General features: G+C 42.6%; 1 protein-coding gene across 1 annotated transcript in view; it reads left to right on the plus strand.

Annotated features, from left to right (window-relative positions):
• The window catches only part of LOC119263959 (NACHT, LRR and PYD domains-containing protein 3-like), a 268422-nt gene that overhangs the window by 218432 nt on the left and 29367 nt on the right, over positions 1–20623 (plus strand). The window contains exon 9 of the mRNA XM_037540845.1: positions 18564–18722. Coding sequence (XP_037396742.1) covers positions 18564–18722 — 159 coding nt within the window. The remainder of the gene's footprint in view (positions 1–18563; positions 18723–20623) is intronic.

A 20623-nucleotide genomic window follows, 5' to 3' on the forward strand; every position in this document is an offset into this window, starting at 1 on the left:
TAATCAGCAGAACAGTGTAAAATAGTACAGATCAATATACAGTAGTGCTCTCAGGGGAGTTCTAGTAGTGTTCTAGGGTGGACGTGGCAATATCGTAAATATATATTGAGTAAAACTGGGCCCATGACTGAACCTTGCAGGAACCTTTTTGTATTGGGCAGTAATTCTCATTTATGGTGTCCCAGGGCAACACATTGCCTATCAGAATGGTCAGTGCTGACCGCCTCTCTGACCTTTTAGAATTGTATTTCTCAAGAAAGCTGCAAATATATTACATTCATCCATAGAAAAGAGTTTTTGGGCTTCCTGTATGTTAGTCTGTCAATCATTGTGAATATGTTAAAGGCATTATTCAAGTTTTCATTAAGAATGTCAGTGAATTAAGTCTGTCTGGCTTTGTGTACATTTAAATTATAATTATTTAGTCTGTCTTTATAAATGTCATAGGAAATTTTACCCACCAGAAATTGTTTTGGTTTTCACCAGAACCAAAGCACCAATAACATTCACAACTTTAGAGTTGAGGTGGTTTCAGGACAGTCAGATATTATACATAGCATTTTAAAGATAGACGCCATAAACAGCTCTCTATACTGTTTCTTTACAGAGACGTCTTCGCTTGAACACGTAAAGAAGTTAAAACATTAATAAAGACATAAAAAAGTGCTCAGAGACGTCAAAGTCTTTGACATCACCAGGTGGAAGATTCAGCCTTTTGCTAACAACCAAGCTCAGTGTACGGCTGTGGATATGAATCTAAGTAGTTTTGGCCATGAGGTTATCTGTGTGGACATTAAAATCACCAGAGATAAGAAAGTGATCAAAATCAGCTGAAATAACCATCAGTAGCTGAGTAAAGTCTATCGAGTATTTAGATGTTGTACCTTTCAGCACAGCACTGTGCTGTCAGTGCTGTTTGCACTCCAATATGCCTTTTCACATATCCGCTATTCCACCACCTTTTATGTTTGCTCTGCATACATTCATAAGAGTGAAGTTTGGAGGAGTGGATTCACCACCGCCCCCTTGTTTGGAGGACAACTTTATTCTTTATTTTTATTATGCCATTAGAAATAAGGATAGAAAAAAGAGAAAGGTAAGGAGGAGAGACAGAAAAAAACATTCAACTTTTACAACATTTTTTAACTAATATAACCAAGAGAATAATCAAAATTAATAAACAACAGAGGATTGGGGTTAGGTAGTCAGTGTGTGTGTGTGTGTGTGTGTGTGTGTGTGTGTGCTAGTCAGGTGTGACAGAGATGAAAGAGTAGCTAGACGGACTAACAAAGAGACAAACATGCGTTTGTATCTGGAATGTTTTCAGTGTAATCAAGCAGGAAAGGGTTTAACAGAATTTAATATTTCATATTCATGTCATATTTGTGTATATGTATTTGTGTGTGTGTGTGTATAAATTGGTGTTGATGTGTACTTGATGTGTAGGCAAACTATTGCAGATATTTAATTATTGACTGAAATGAGGGGACTGAACAGGCTGAGACAGAAGTGGGGGGATTACGGTGTTCAGGGGTCGATATTTTTAATAAATGGTTCCCATGAAGTTTTGAATACGGCCATTTGACTCATTTCTATAGCGCTTAATCTCTCCAGTGATCTATGCGTTAATGTAGCTGTTTCCATTGTGTAATGTTTATGGAGTTCCTGGTCTTCCCGTGTTTAAGGATAGTGTTTTTGGCTACAGTGAGGGCAGTGAGAGTGGAAGTGGTGTGATGGTTGTGGGGGTTTAAAATGGTTTAGTCACCCAGTGAACAGAGCAGAGGGGATGATGGAGCACTAGACCTCAGAGTGAGGGAGATGAAGTCAGTGACAGAGTGGCAGAGCTGTTGTACAGGTGGACATCAGGAGTGTCTACTGTGCAATAAGAACATATGTCCAGGCCCATACGTCCCATTTTATACAGTGTATCCTGTGTGATATGTGATCTGAGAATGACTTTATATTGAATCAGCTGGAGAATTACTATTAGATGTCATGGTAAATGTGGTTCTGCAGATCTGAGTCCAGAAGTCGATGCCAGGAGAGATTCTGAGATCTTTCTCCCACTTTAAAGTTGGAAGTGCAACAGTATTACCCAGATCAGTGAGAAGTTTATAGACATTCAAAAGCAGTTTATTAGTTTTTGTTTCACTAATGGCTTTGATTAGTTTGGGTGGGTGAAGGGGGTTATTTATAATATTTACTTTAGACTTCACTACAGATTTGAGTTGAAAATATTGATATCTCCCGATACTGAATATCTGGACCAAATCTTTGAACGAGATAAAGGTGTCATCCTTAAAACATGATGCAGATGTGTGATGATCCCTTTCTTTTCCCATGTAGTGAAGTTTAATGGTGAGTTATTAAGCAGGAAGCTGGGATTGTGCCAAATTGGATGGTGCTGAGGTGCAGCTGGTAATGTTCAGCATTTTCCACCAGGCCCTCAGAGCTGTGGATATGGCAGCATTGCAGAAACATGCTCGCTGTTTTATTGTGTGATTAATGAATGGAAGGTCTGATAAATATATTTCATTACAGATTTCCTGCTCTATTTCTAACCATGAATGATAGTTTTCTTCAGGATGTGTCCAGATATATATATAAACAGTTGGCTTGCCAGATAACACATAAAAATGTGGTGCTCTCTGTCCTCCTAGTTCTTTGCTTTTTTGTAATATTGAAAGTTTAAATCTTGTGTTTATATTTTTCCAGTAAAATGTAGTTATAGCAGAATCTAATGATATGAACCAGTTACTGGTTGAACAGTTGTCTCTGTAAATAGGTCATTTATTTTTGGGAGGATTGACATTTTTATAGTTGCTATTCTACCAAGTAATGAAATAGGTGAGTGCATCCAGCGTTGTAGATCATCTTCTATAGTTTTCAGCAGTGGTTTGAAATTAAGAGTAAACAACTCTGAGAGTTCTGGGGAAATAGTGATGTCTAGGTATTTAATGTTGCCAGTGGTGAAGGCAGGGAATGGGGTTTGAGGTGCACCATTACGACCACCTTTATAGAGTGGCAGAATTGTAGATTTGTTCCAAAACTGTATTTTGGAGAATGAGTGCTGTTGTCTCTTGTAGAGAGTTAGATGGATCCTGTATGTATGACAGCACATCATCTGCATAGAGGCTGATCTTATGTTGTGTGTTTTGTGTAATTATACCATTGATGTTTCTATTTAGTCTGATTGCTACTAGTGGTTCTATAAAATTGAGAATAAAGATGGAGACGATGGGCATCCCTGTCTAGTGCCCCTTTGCAGTGTGATGCTCTGGGAGGTGAGCCCATTAGTGACTGTAGCTGTGGGTGATGTATATAATGTCCTGATCCATTGGATGATTGATTTCCCAAAGCCAAATTTCTGCAATGTAGTAAATAAATTTCCAGTTAACTCTATCAAATGCCTTTTCCGCATCTTCTTCTTCTTCTTTCGGCTGCTCCCTTTAGGGGTCGCCACATCGGATCATCTGCCTCCATCTTGCCCTATCCACTGCCTCCTCTACTTTCACACCAACCATCTCCATGTCCACCTTCACTACATCCATAAACCTTCTCTGAGGTCTACCTCTTCTCCTTCTACCCGGCAGCTCCATCTCCAACATTCTTTGCCCAATATATCCACTATTCCTCCTCAACACATGTCCAAACCATCTCAACCTGGCCTCTCTGGCTTTATCTCCAAACTGCTCCACCTTCACTGTCCCTCTGATCTGCTCATTTCTAATCTTGTCCAGCCTCGTCACTCCCAACGAAAATCTCAGCATCTTCATCTCCGCCACCTCCAGCTCAGCCTCCTGTCTTTTAGACAGAGCCACAGTCTCCAAACCGTCCATCATAGCAGGACGCACTGCTGTCTTGTAAACGGTATGGCTATCATATTAGTGATCCGCATGATAGTTTAGCACAAGTTTTACGCCGGATGCCCTTCCTGACGCAACCCTCACCATTTATCCGGGCTTGGGACCGGCACCAGAAGTACACACAGTACACCCCTAATGGCTGGTTTAATGCTTTTTCCACATCTAATGAGGTAATTATGACCTCTAAATTGAGCTGTTGGCTGATGGAAATCAGATTGAATAGTCTGTGCAGATTATCAGAAGAGTGCCATCCTTTAATAAAACCTGTCTGGTCTGGGTGAATAATTAATGCCACAACTGTTTTAATCCGGTTGGCCAGTGCTTTACTGATTATTTTGATATCAGTGTTAATAAGTGATACGGGCCGATAGCTAGAGGGAAGTGTTGGGTCTTTGCCAGGCTTAAGCAGTAGGGTTAGGATGGGTGGATTCTATAAGAACAGAAAAAATTCAAAAATCTAGCTTCATGTGAAGTAATAAAATCATTAACTGTAAAGGATTGGATTGCATATTACTTAATATTAGAAGAGCTACATTCATTAACATGGACCATTGCTGCACTTTTTCACAATTAATCTTACATTAATTTTTCTCAGACATCTTCAATGTCTTTTGACAAATTTCCTAAAATCTATTTGAGGTTTTTGAATGAAGTGTGTTGGATGGTGTGTATGAAAATCTCTGAATAGAACAAGCTATATATGTAACATTACTCCCCATCAGCCCTGACTAACATGAACCTTACTCCTCATCAGCACAGACCAACATGGACTTTACACCCCATCAGCACTGACTAACATGAACCTTACTCCTCATCAGCACAGACCAACATGGACTTTACACCCCATCAGCACTGACTAACATGAACCTTACTCCTCATCAGCACAGACCAACATGAACTTTACACCCCATCAGCCCTGACTAACATGAACATTACTCCTCATCAGCACAGACCAACATGGACTTTACACCCCATCAGCCCTGACTAACATGAACCTTACTCCTCATCAGCACAGACCAACATGGACTTTACACCCCATCAGCCCTGACTAACATGAACCTTACTCCTCATCAGCACAGACCAACATGAACTTTACACCCCATCAGCCCTGACTAACATGAACCTTACTCCTCATCAGCACAGACCAACATGGACTTTACACCCCATCAGCCCTGACTAACATGAACCTTACTCCTCATCAGCACAGACCAACATGAACTTTACACGCCATCAGCCCTGACTAACATGAACCTTACTCCTCATCAGCACAGACCAACATGAACTTTACACCCCATCAGCCCTGACTAACATGAACCTTACTCCTCATCAGCGCAGACCAACATGGACTTTACACGCCATCAGCCCTGACTAACATGAACATTACTCCCCATCAGCACTGACTAACATGAACCTTACTCCTCATCAGCACAGACCAACATGAACTTTACACGCCATCAGCCCTGACTAACATGAACCTTACTCCTCATCAGCACAGACCAATATGGACTTTACACCCCATCAGCCCTGACTAACATGAACATTACTCCTCATCAGCACAGACCAACATGGACTTTACACGCCATCAGCCCTGACTAACATGAACATTACTCCTCATCAGCACAGACCAACAAAAATATTACTCCCCTTCATCACAGACCAACATGAACTTTACACATAATCAGCACAGACCAATATGAATATTAGTCTCCATCAATACAGAACAACATATTACTCACCATCAGCAATGACCAACATGAACTTTACTCCCCATCAACACAGAACAACATGAATATGAATCCCCATCAGCACAGACTAATATAAATATCACTGCTGATCAGCACAGACCAACATGTCCATCAGCACAAACCAACATGAACATTACTCCCCTTCAGCAAAACCACCTTGAATATTACTCTCCATCAGCACAAACCAAAAGAAATATTACTCCTCATCAAATCAGACCAACATGAACTTTACTCCCCATCAGCCCAGACCACCAAGGGACATTACTGCTTATGAGCACAGACCAACATGCATTTACTCCCCATCAGCAAAGACGATGAACTTTACTCCCCTCAGCACAGATCAATATAAATGTTACTCCCCATTAGCACAGACCAACATGAACATTACTCCCCATCGGCACAGGCCAACATTAGCATTAATCTTCATCAGCACAGACCAACATGAACTGTACTCTCCATCAACGCAGATTAACAAGAACATTACTCCCTATCAGCACAGACCAACATGATCATTTCTCTCCATCAGCACAGACCAACATGATCATTTCTCTCCATCAGCAGAGTCCAACATCATCATTTCTCTCCATCAACACAGTCCAACATGATCATTTCTCTCCATCAGCACAGTCCAACATCATCATTTCTCTCCATCAGCACAGTCCAACATCATCATTTCTCTCCATCAGCACAGTCCAACATGATCATTTCTCTCCATCAGCACAGTCCAACATGATCATTTCTCTCCATCAGCACAGTCCAACATGATCATTTCTCTCCATCAGCACAGTCCAACATGATCATTTCTCTCCATCAGCACAGTCCAACATGATCATTTCTCTCCATCAGCACAGTCCAACATCATCATTTCTCTCCATCAGCACAGTCCAACATGATCATTTCTCTCCATCAGCACAGTCCAACATGATCATTTCTCTCCATCAGCACAGTCCAACATGATCATTTCTCTCCATCAGCACAGACCAACATGATCATTTCTCTCCATCAGCACAGTCCAACATGATCATTTCTCTCCATCAGCACAGTCCAACATGGTCATTTCTCTCCATCAGCACAGTCCAACATGATCATTTCTCTCCATCAACACAGTCCAACATGATCATTTCTCTCCATCAACACAGTCCAACATGATCATTTCTCTCCATCAACACAGTCCAACATGATCATTTCTCTCCATCAGCACAGTCCAACATGGTCATTTCTCTCCATCAGCACAGTCCAACATGATCATTTCTCTCCATCAGCACAGTCCAACATGGTCATTTCTCTCCATCAGCACAGACCAACTGAACATTTCTCTCCATCAGCACAGTCCAACATGATCATTTCTCTCCATCAGCCACAGTCCAACATGATCATTTCTCTCCATCAGCACAGTCCAACATGGTCATTCTCTCCATCAGCACAGACCAACATGAACATTTCTCTCCCTCGCAAGTCCAACATGATCATTTTCTCTCCATCAGCACAGTCCAACACGATCATTTCTCTCCATCAGCACAGTCCAACATGATCATTTCTCTCCATCAGCACAGTCCAACATGATCATTACTACCCATCAGCACAGTCCAACATGATCATTTCTCTCCATCAGCACAGTCCAACATGATCATTTCTCTCCATCAGCACAGACCAACATGATCATTCTCTCCATCAGCACAGTCCAACATGATCATTTCTCTCCATCAGCACAGTCCAACATGATCATTTCTCTCCATCAGCACAGTCCAACAATGATCATTTCTCTCCATCAGCACAGACCAACATGATCATTTCTCTCCATCAGCACAGTCCAACATGATCATTTCTCTCCATCAGCACAGTCCAACATGATCATTTTCTCTCCATCAGCACGTCCAACATGATCATTTCTCTCCATCAGCACAGTCCAAACATCATCATTTCTCTCCATCAGCACAGTCCAACATGATCAATTTCTCTCCATCAGCATAGTCCAACATGATCATTTCTCTCCATCAGCACAGTCCAACATGATCATTTCTCTCCATCAACACAGTCCAACATGGTCATTTCTCTCCATCAGGACAGACCAACATGATCATTTCTCTCCATCAGCACAGACCACATGGTCATTTCTCTCCCATCAGCACAGACCAACATGATCATTTCTCTCCATCAGCACAGTCCAACACGATCATTCTCTCCATCAGCACAGACCAACTTGATCATTTCTCTCCATCAGCACAGTCCAACATGATCATTTCTCTCCATCAGCACAGTCCAACATGATCATTTCTCTCCATCAGCACAGTCCAACATGATCATTTCTCTCCATCAGCACAGTCCAACATGATCATTTCTCTCCATCAGCACAGTCCAACATGACCATTTCTCTCCATCAGCACAGTCCAACATGATCATTTCTCTCCATCAGCACAGACCAACATAGTTACTCCCCATCAGCACAGTCCAACATGATCATTTCTCTCCATCAGCACAGTCCAACATGATCATTTCTCTCCATCAGCACAGTCCAACATGATCATTTCTCTCCATCAGCACAGTCCAACATGATCATTACTCCCATCAGCACAGTCCAACATGGTCATTTCTCTCCATCAGCACAGTCCAACATGATCATTTCTCTCCATCAGCACAGTCCAACATGATCATTACTCCCATCAGCACAGTCCAACATGATCATTTCTCTCCATCAGCACAGTCCAATATGGTCATTTCTCTCCATCAGGACAGACCAACATGATCATTTCTCTCCATCAGCACAGTCAACATGATCATTTCTCTCCATCAGGACATACCAACATGATCATTACTCTCCATCAGCACAGTCCAACATGGTCATTTCTCTCCATCAGCACAGTCCAACATGGTCATTTCTCTCCATCAGCACAGACCAACATGATCATTTCTCTCCATCAGCACAGTCCAACACGATCATTTCTCTCCATCAGCACAGTCCAACACGATCATTTCTCTCCATCAGCACAGTCCAACACGATCATTTCTCTCCATCAGCACAGTCCAACATGATCATTTCTCTCCATCAGCACAGTCCAACATGATCATTTCTCTCCATCAGCACAGTCCAACATGATCATTTCTCTCCATCAGCACAGACCAACATGATCATTTCTCTCCATCAGCACAGACCAACTTGATCATTTCTCTCCATCAGCACAGTCCAACATGACCATTTCTCTCCATCAGCACAGTCCAACATGATCATTTCTCTCCATCAGCACAGACCAACATAGTTACTCCCCATCAGCACAGTCCAACATGATCATTCTCTCCATCAGCACAGTCCAACATGATCATTTCTCTCCATCAGCACAGTCCAACATGATCATTACTCCCCATCAGCACAGTCCAACATGGTCATTTCTCTCCATCAGCACAGACCAACATGATCATTTCTCCCATCAGCACAGTCCAACATGATCATTTCTCTCCATCAGCACAGTCCAACATGATCATTTCTCTCCATCAGCACAGTCCAACATGATCATTTCTCTCCATCAGCACAGTCCAACACGATCATTTCTCTCCATCAGCACAGTCCAACATGATCATTTCTCTCCATCAGCACAGTCCAACATGATCATTTCTCTCCATCAGCACAGTCCAACATGATCATTTCTCTCCATCAGCACAGACCAACATGATCATTTCTCTCCATCAGCACAGACCAACTTGATCATTTCTCTCCATCAGCACAGTCCAACATGACCATTTCTCTCCATCAGCACAGTCCAACATGATCATTTCTCTCCATCAGCACAGACCAACATAGTTACTCCCCATCAGCACAGTCCAACATGATCATTTCTCTCCATCAGCACAGTCCAACATGATCATTTCTCTCCATCAGCACAGTCCAACATGATCATTACTCCCCATCAGCACAGTCCAACATGGTCATTTCTCTCCATCAGCACAGACCAACATGATCATTTCTCTCCATCAGCACAGTCCAACATGATCATTTCTCTCCATCAGCACAGTCCAACATGATCATTTCTCTCCATCAGCACAGTCCAACATGATCATTTCTCTCCATCAGCACAGTCCAACATCATCATTTCTCTCCATCAGCACAGTCCAACATCGTCATTTCTCTCCATCAGCACAGTCCAACATGGTCATTTCTCTCCATCAGCACAGACCAACATGATCATTTCTCTCCATCAGCACAGTCCAACATGATCATTTCTCTCCATCAGCACAGTCCAACATGATCATTTCTCTCCATCAGCACAGTCCAACATGATCATTTCTCTCCATCAGCACAGTCCAACATGATCATTTCTCTCCATCAACACAGTCCAACATGATCATTTCTCTCCATCAACACAGTCCAACATGATCATTTCTCTCCATCAGCACAGTCCAACATGATCATTTCTCTCCATCAGCACAGTCCAACATGGTCATTTCTCTCCATCAGCACAGACCAACATGAACATTTCTCTCCATCAGCACAGTCCAACATGATCATTTCTCTCCATCAGCACAGTCCAACACGATCATTTCTCTCCATCAGCACAGTCCAACATGATCATTTCTCTCCATCAGCAGTCCAACATGATCATTACTACCCATCAGCACAGTCCAACATGATCATTTCTCCATCAGCACAGTCCAACATCATTTCTCTCCATCAGCACAGACCAACATGATCATTTCTCTCCATCAGCACAGTCCAACATGATCATTTCTCTCCATCAGCACAGTCCAACATGATCATTTCTCTCCATCAGCACAGTCCAACATGATCATTTCTCTCCATCAGCACAGACCAACATGATCATTTCTTCCATCAGCACAGTCCACATGATCATTTCTCTCCATCAGCACAGTCCAACATGATCATTCTCTCCATCAGCACAGTCCAACATGATCATTACTCCCCATCAGCACAGTCCAACATCATCATTTCTCTCCATCAGCACAGTCCAACATGATCATTTCTCTCCATCAGCATAGTCCAACATGATCATTTCTCTCCATCAGCACAGTCCAACATGATCATTTCTCTCCATCAACACAGTCCAACATGGTCATTTCTCTCCATCAGCATAGTCCAACATGATCATTTCTCTCCATCAGCACAGTCCAACATGACCATTTCTCTCCATCAGCACAGTCCAACATGATCATTTCTCTCCATCAACACAGTCCAACATGGTCATTTCTCTCATCAGCATAGTCCACAACATGATCATTTCTCTCCATCAGCACAGTCCAACATGACCATTTCTCTCCATCAGCACAGTCCAACATGATCATTTCTCTCCATCAGCACAGACCAACATAGTTACTCCCCATCAGCACAGTCCAACATGATCATTTCTCTCCATCAGCACAGTCCAACATGATCATTTCTCTCCATCAGCACAGTCCAACATGATCATTACCCCATCAGCACAGTCCAACATGGTCATTTCTCTCCATCAGCACAGTCCAACATGATCATTTCTCTCCATCAGCACAGACCAACATGATCATTTCTCTCCATCAGCACAGTCCAACATGATCATTACTCCCCATCAGCACAGTCCAACATGATCATTTCTCTCCATCAGCACAGTCCAATATGGTCATTTCTCTCCATCAGGACAGACCAACATGATCATTTCTCTCCATCAGCACAGTCCAACATGATCATTTCTCTCCATCAGGACATACCAACATGATCATTACTCTCCATCAGCACAGTCCAACATGGTCATTTCTCTCCATCAGCACAGTCCAACATGGTCATTTCTCTCCATCAGCACAGACCAACACGATCATTTCTCTCCATCAGCACAGTCCAACACGATCATTTCTCTCCATCAGCACAGTCCAACACGATCATTTCTCTCCATCAGCACAGTCCAACACGATCATTTCTCTCCATCAGCACAGTCCAACATGATCATTTCTCTCCATCAGCACAGTCCAATGATCATTTCTCTCCATCAGCACAGTCCAACATGATCATTTCTCTCCATCAGCACAGTCCAACATGATCATTTCTCTCCATCAGCACAGTCCAACATGGTCATTTCTCTCCATCAGCACAGACCAACATGAACATTTCTCTCCATCAGCACAGTCCACATGATCATTTCTCTCCATCAGCACAGTCCAACACGATCATTTCTCTCCATCAGCACAGTCCAACATGATCATTTCTCTCATCAGCAGAGTCCAACATGATCATTACTACCCATCAGCACAGTCCAACATGATCATCTCTCCATCAGCACAGTCCAACATGATCATTTCTCTCCATCAGCACAGACCAACATGATCATTTCTCTCCATCAGCACAGTCCAACATGATCATTTCTCTCCATCAGCACAGTCCAACATGATCATTTCTCTCCATCAGCACAGTCCAACATGATCATTTCTCTCCATCAGCACAGACCAACATGATCATTTCTCTCCATCAGCACAGTCCAACATGATCATTTCTCTCCATCAGCACAGTCCAACATGATCATTTCTCTCCATCAGCACAGTCCAACATGATCATTTCTCTCCATCAGCATAGTCCAACATGATCATTTCTCTCCATCAGCACAGTCCAACATGATCATTTCTCTCCATCAACACAGTCCCAACATGGTCATTTCTCTCCATCAGGACAGACCAACATGATCATTTCTCTCCATCAGCACAGACCAACATGGTCATTTCTCTCCATCAGCACAGACCAACATGATCATTTCTCTCCATCAGCACAGACCAACATGATCATTTCTCTCCATCAGCACAGTCCAACACGATCATTTCTCTCCATCAGCACAGACCAACATGAACATTTCTCTCCATCAGCACAGTCCAACATGATCATTACTCCCCATCAGCACAGTCCAACATGATCATTTCTCTCCATCAGCACAGTCCAACATGATCATTTCTCTCCATCAGCACAGACCAACATGAACATTTCTCTCCATCAGCACAGTCCAACATGATCATTTCTCTCCATCAGCACAGTCCAACACGATCATTTCTCCCCATCAGCACAGACCAACTTGATCATTTCTCTCCATCAGCACAGTCCAACATGATCATTCTCTCCATCAGCACAGTCCAACATGATCATTACCCATCAGCACAGTCCAACATGGTCATTTCTCTCATCAGCACAGTCCAACATGATCATTCTCTCCATCAGCACAGACCAACATGATCATTTCTCTCCATCAGCACAGTCCAACATGATCATTACTCCCATCAGCACAGTCCAACATGATCATTTCTCTCCATCAGCACAGTCCAATATGGTCATTCTCTCCATCAGGACAGACCAACATGATCATTTCTCTCCATCAGCACAGTCCAACATGATCATTCTCTCCATCAGGACATACCAACATGATCATTACTCTCCATCAGCACAGTCCAACATGGTCATTTCTCTCCATCAGCACAGTCCAACATGGTCATTTCTCTCCATCAGCACAGACCAACACGATCATTTCTCTCCATCAGCACAGTCCAACACGATCATTTCTCTCCATCAGCACAGTCCAACACGATCATTTCTCTCCATCAGCCAGTCCAACACGATCATTTCTCTCCATCAGCACAGTCCAACATGATCATTTCTCTCCATCAGCACAGTCCAACATGATCATTTCTCTCCATCAGCACAGTCCAACATGATCATTTCTCTCCATCAGCACAGTCCAACATGATCATTTCTCTCCATCAGCACAGTCCAACATGGTCATTTCTCTCCATCAGCACAGACCAACATGAACATTTCTCTCCATCAGCACAGTCCAACATGATCATTTCTCTCCATCAGCACAGTCCAACACGATCATTTCTCTCCATCAGCACAGTCCAACATGATCATTTCTCTCCATCAGCAGAGTCCAACATGATCATTACTACCCATCAGCACAGTCCAACATGATCATTTCTCTCCATCAGCACAGTCCAACATGATCATTTCTCTCCATCAGCACAGACCAACATGATCATTTCTCTCCATCAGCACAGTCCAACATGATCATTTCTCTCCATCAGCACAGTCCAACATGATCATTCTCTCCATCAGCACAGTCAACATGATCATTCTCTCCATCAGCACAGACCAACATGATCATTTCTCTCCATCAGCACAGTCCAACATGATCATTTCTCTCCATCAGCACAGTCCAACATGATCATTTCTCTCCATCAGCACAGTCCAACATGATCATTTCTCTCCATCAGCATAGTCCAACATGATCATTTCTCTCCATCAGCACAGTCCAACATGATCATTTCTCTCCATCAACACAGTCCAACATGGTCATTTCTCTCCATCAGGACAGACCAACATGATCATTTCTCTCCATCAGCACAGACCAACATGGTCATTTCTCTCCATCAGCACAGACCAACATGATCATTTCTCTCCATCAGCACAGACCAACATGATCATTTCTCTCCATCAGCACAGTCCAACACGATCATTTCTCTCCATCAGCACAGACCAACATGAACATTTCTCTCCATCAGCACAGTCCAACATGATCATTACTCCCCATCAGCACAGTCCAACATGATCATTTCTCTCCATCAGCACAGTCCAACATGATCATTTCTCTCCATCAGCACAGACCAACATGAACATTTCTCTCCATCAGCACAGTCCAACATGATCATTTCTCTCCATCAGCACAGTCCAACACGATCATTTCTCTCCATCAGCACAGACCAACTTGATCATTTCTCTCCATCAGCACAGTCCAACATGATCATTTCTCTCCATCAGCACAGTCCAACATGATCATTTCTCTCCATCAGCACAGTCCAACATGACCATTTCTCTCCATCAGCACAGTCCAACATGATCATTTCTCTCCATCAGCACAGACCAACATAGTTACTCCCATCAGCACAGTCCAACATGATCATTTCTCTCCATCAGCACAGTCCAACATGATCATTTCTCTCCATCAGCACAGTCCAACATGATCATTTCTCTCCATCAGCACAGTCCAACATGATCATTACTCCCCATCAGCACAGTCCAACATGGTCATTTCTCTCCATCAGCACAGTCCAACATGATCATTTCTCTCCATCAGCACAGTCCAACATGATCATTACTCCCCATCAGCACAGTCCAACATGATCATTTCTCTCCATCAGCACAGTCCAATATGGTCATTTCTCTCCATCAGGACAGACCAACATGATCATTTCTCTCCATCAGCACAGTCCAACATGATCATTTCTCTCCATCAGGACATACCAACATGATCATTACTCTCCATCAGCACAGTCCAACATGGTCATTTCTCTCCATCAGCACAGTCCAACATGGTCATTTCTCTCCATCAGCACAGACCAACATGATCATTTCTCTCCATCAGCACAGTCCAACACGATCATTTCTCCATCAGCACAGTCCAACACGATCATTTCTCTCCATCAGCACAGTCCAACACGATCATTTCTCTCCATCAGCACAGTCCAACATGATCATTTCTCTCCATCAGCACAGTCCAACATGATCATTTCTCTCCATCAGCACAGTCCAACATGATCATTTCTCTCCATCAGCACAGACCAACATGATCATTTCTCTCCATCAGCACAGACCAACTTGATCATTTCTCTCCATCAGCACAGTCCAACATGACCATTCTCTCCATCAGCACAGTCAACATGATCATTTCTCTCCATCAGCACAGACCAACAATGTACTCCTCTCCCATCAGTCACTTTCATTCCAACATGATCATTTCTCTCCATCAGCACAGTCAACATGATCATTTCTCTCCATCTAGCACAGCTCCAACATGATCATTACTCCCATCAGCACAGTCCAACATGGTCATTTCTCTCCATCAGCACAGGACCAACATGATCATTTCTCTCCATCAGCACAGTTCCAACATGATCATTTCTCTCCATCAGCACCAGTCCAACATGATCATTTCTCTCCATCAGCACAGTCCAACATGATCATTTCTCTCCATCAGCACTAGTCCAACATCATCATTTCTCTCCATCAGCACAGTCCAACATCGTCATTTCTCTCCATCAGCACAGTCCAACATGGTCATTTCTCTCCATCAGCACAGACCAACATGATCATTTCTCTCCATCAGCACAGTCCAACATGATCATTTCTCTCCATCAGCACAGCCAACATGATCATTTCTCTCCATCAGCACAGTCCAACATGATCATTTCTCTCCATCAGCACAGTCCAACATGATCATTTCTCTCCATCAACACAGTCAAACATGATCATTTCTCTCCATCAACACAGTCCAACATGATCATTTCTCTCCATCAGCACAGTCCAACATGATCATTTCTCTCCATCAGCACAGTCCAACATGGTCATTTCTCTCCATCAGCACAGACCAACATGAACATTTCTCTCCATCAGCACAGTCCAACATGATCATTTCTCTCCATCAGCACAGTCCAACACGATCATTTCTCTCCATCAGCACAGTCCAACATGATCATTTCTCTCCATCAGCAGAGTCCAACATGATCATTACTACCCATCAGCACAGTCCAACATGATCATTTCTCTCCATCAGCACAGTCCAACATGATCATTTCTCTCCATCAGCACAGACCAACATGATCATTTCTCTCCATCAGCACAGTCCAACATGATCATTTCTCTCCATCAGCACAGTCCAACATGATCATTTCTCTCCATCAGCACAGTCCAACATGATCATTTCTCTCCATCAGCACAGACCAACATGATCATTTCTCTCCATCAGCACAGTCCAACATGATCATTTCTCTCCATCAGCACAGTCCAACATGATCATTTCTCTCCATCAGCACAGTCCAACATCATCATTTCTCTCCATCAGCACAGTCCAACATGATCATTTCTCTCCATCAGCATAGTCCAACATGATCATTTCTCTCCATCAGCACAGTCCAACATGATCATTTCTCTCCATCAACACAGTCCAACATGGTCATTTCTCTCCATCAGCATAGTCCAACATGATCATTTCTCTCCATCAGCACAGTCCAACATGACCATTTCTCTCCATCAGCACAGTCCAACATGATCATTTCTCTCCATCAGCACAGACCAACATAGTTACTCCCCATCAGCACAGTCCAACATGATCATTTCTCTCCATCAGCACAGTCCAACATGATCATTTCTCTCCATCAGCACAGTCCAACATGATCATTACTCCCCATCAGCACAGTCCAACATGGTCATTTCTCTCCATCAGCACAGTCCAACATGATCATTTCTCTCCATCAGCACAGACCAACATGATCATTTCTCTCCATCAGCACAGTCCAACATGATCATTACTCCCCATCAGCACAGTCCAACATGATCATTTCTCTCCATCAGCACAGTCCAATATGGTCATTTCTCTCCATCAGGACAGACCAACATGATCATTTCTCTCCATCAGCACAGTCCAACATGATCATTTCTCTCCATCAGGACATACCAACATGATCATTACTCTCCATCAGCACAGTCCAACATGGTCATTTCTCTCCATCAGCACAGTCCAACATGGTCATTTCTCTCCATCAGCACAGACCAACACGATCATTTCTCTCCATCAGCACAGTCCAACACGATCATTTCTCTCCATCAGCACAGTCCAACACGATCATTTCTCTCCATCAGCACAGTCCAACACGATCATTTCTCTCCATCAGCACAGTCCAACACGATCATTTCTCTCCATCAGCACAGTCCAACACGATCATTTCTCTCCATCAGCACAGTCCAACATGATCATTTCTCTCCATCAGCACAGTCCAACATGATCATTTCTCTCCATCAGCACAGTCCAACATGATCATTTCTCTCCATCAGCACAGACCAACATGATCATTTCTCTCCATCAGCACAGACCAACTTGATCATTTCTCTCCATCAGCACAGTCCAACATGATCATTTCTCTCCATCAGCACAGTCCAACATGATCATTTCTCTCCATCAGCACAGACCAACATAGTTACTCCCCATCAGCACAGTCCAACATGATCATTTCTCTCCATCAGCACAGTCCAACATGATCATTTCTCTCCATCAGCACAGTCCAACATGATCATTACTCCCCATCAGCACAGTCCAACATGGTCATTTCTCTCCATCAGCACAGACCAACATGATCATTTCTCTCCATCAGCACAGTCCAACATGATCATTTCTCTCCATCAGCACAGTCCAACATGATCATTTCTCTCCATCAGCACAGTCCAACATGATCATTTCTCTCCATCAACACAGTCCAACATGATCATTTCTCTCCATCAACACAGTCCAACATGATCATTTCTCTCCATCAGCACAGTCCAACATGATCATTTCTCTCCATCAACATAGTCCAACATGATCATTTCTCTCCATCAGCACAGTCCAACATGATCATTTCTCTCCATCAGCACAGTCCAACATGATCATTTCTCTCCATCAGCATGGTGTATGTTGTATCTTGACAAATCAGTATCTTATAAACAATTCATAAGTTCAGTGTAGAACAGAATGTTCAGCATGTGGAGCATTTTAAGAAACTTTGATCTGTCTTTTTATATATATATATATATATATATATATATATATATATATATATAAATAAAACAACAATTTACTACTACTTTGGTCAAGTTTAGTATTTTCCATGATCTTTTGTGTAGCATGTTTTGATTTTTTCAACAGTTTTGGTTTTTGCCTGTGACTAACCTCTGTTTTCATTCAGAGTGAGTGCATTTGTGCTAATTTGCAATTTGATTCGTGCAATAGTTGATATTTTAAGCTGCTGTGTGTGTTTTAAGGGAACATATTTCTATATACTATTTTTGTTTATACAATGTGTGTGTGTTCGTGTTTGGGTTTGTGTTTGTGTGTGTGTGTGAGTGCACATGAAACACAAGATATTGTAGCATTTTGATGCATCATAATTTCTGTTCCAGCCTGCGTGGTCTCAGCCTCACAGAGAACAGCTGTGCAGTTCTGGCCTCAGCTCTCAGCTCAGCGAGCTCACATCTGACAGAACTGAACCTGAGTTACAATTACCTGCAGGATTCAGGAGTGAAGAAGCTCTTTGAGGGACTGAAGAGTCAACACTGTAAACTGAAGAAGTTGCGGTAAAATCACTCTCATTACACACTCATACACTCTCTCTCGCTCACACACATCCATAGATTCTAAAAATAAAAGGGATTAGTAAGCAACCTTCTAAAATGTATTTCTCTGTGATTTTCATATAGTTTTTTCCCATGTTCTAGATTACGTTGGTAGGAAAAAAATTCCCAAACACATAAACATGCCTCCAGACTTTTCTCTGTCCTGGCACCAAGGTGGTGGAATGAACTTCCCCTAAGTGTCTGAACAGCAGAATCACTTGCTGTCTTTAAACGACGTCTGAAGACCCGTCTCTTTACACTACACTTATCTAATCACTAACACTGTCTATTAAAGATCTTCACCTCTTTTTGTTCACTGTATTTTATTACAAACTTTTTTTCAGCAGGTTTAGTGTTGTGTAGACTCTGTGTTGAGTTGTAGGTATTTTTCTACTTGTTGTATTTGTTTTAGGTCTCAGTGCACAGATAACTTCAGGTAGCAATTTAGAGCAAAGCTCTTTAAAATTATGTCGACCTTTATTAACATGAGATATTCTGAAGTAATGACAAGCACTTTTGTAAGTCGCTCTGGATAAGAGCGTCTGCTAAATGCCATAAATGTAAATGTAAACATAATTTATAAATGTAAATGGTTTTAAAATCTCATATACTCTATTGCATTATGTCACTCTCACACACTCTAAAACCTCTTCCTAACAAGACATAAACACTAATCCTCTGCTTGTCATTATAACAGTGTGTGTGTGTATATATACATATATATATATATATATATATATATATATAAATGTTTTTTGGTTATTTTATTTGAAGATTTGTTTTTAAGCCAGCCAGGCTTATGAAGCTAGTATAGATTGCTAATGTGACTCCTCTTTAATGTTTCTGGACTGTAAGAGAGGCTTATAATTTTTGATATTCAACATCTTATTGAAATTTATTTACAACCCCAATTCCAATGGATTTGGGACGTTGTGTAAAACATAAATAAAAACAGAATACGATGATTTGCAAATCCTTTTCAACCGATATTCAATTGAATCCACTACAAAGACGAGATATTTAATGTTCAAACGGATAAACTTCATTGTTTTTTTAAATATTCACTCATTTTGAATTTGATGCCTGCAACACGTTCCAGAGAAGTTGGGACAGGGGCGTGTTTCCCACTGAGTTACATCACCTTTCCTTTAACACTCAATAAGCGTTTGGGAACTGAGGACACTGATTGTTGAAGCTTTGTAGGTGGAATTCTTTCCCATTCCTGCTTGATGTCCAGCTTCAGCTGCTCAGCAGTCCGGGGTCTCCACTGTCGTATTTTGAGCTTCATAATGCGCCACACATTTTCAATGGGAGACGGTCTGGACTGCAGGCAGGCCAGTCTAGTACCCGCACTCTTTTACTACGAAGCCACGCTGTTGTAACACGTGCAGAATGTGGCTCGGCATCGTCTTGCTGAAATAAGCAGGACGTCCCTGAAAAAGACGCTGCTTGGATGGCAGCAGATGTTGCTCCAAAACCTGTAAGTACCTTTCAGCATGAATGGGGCCTTCACAGATGTGCAGGTTACCCCTGCCATGGGCACTAACAGCCCCCCACACCATCAGAGATGCTGGCTTTTGAACTTTACGCTGAAAACAATCCAGACAGTCCTTTTCCTCTTTGGCCCGGAGGACACGACGTCCATGATTTCCAGAAACAGTGTGAAATGTGGACGCGTCAGACCACAGGACACTTTTCCACTCTGCGTCAGTCCATCTCAGATGAGCTCGGCCCAGAGAAGCCGGCGGCGTTTCTGGGTGGTGTTGATATGTGGCTTCGCTTTGCATGGCAGAGTTTTAACTTGCACTTGTAGATGGAGCGACGAACTGAGTTCACTGACAGTGGTTTTCCGAAGTGTTCCT

This window comes from Pygocentrus nattereri, chromosome 9 (assembly GCF_015220715.1).
Source record: "Pygocentrus nattereri isolate fPygNat1 chromosome 9, fPygNat1.pri, whole genome shotgun sequence".
NCBI classification, from domain to species: domain Eukaryota; kingdom Metazoa; phylum Chordata; class Actinopteri; order Characiformes; family Serrasalmidae; genus Pygocentrus; species Pygocentrus nattereri.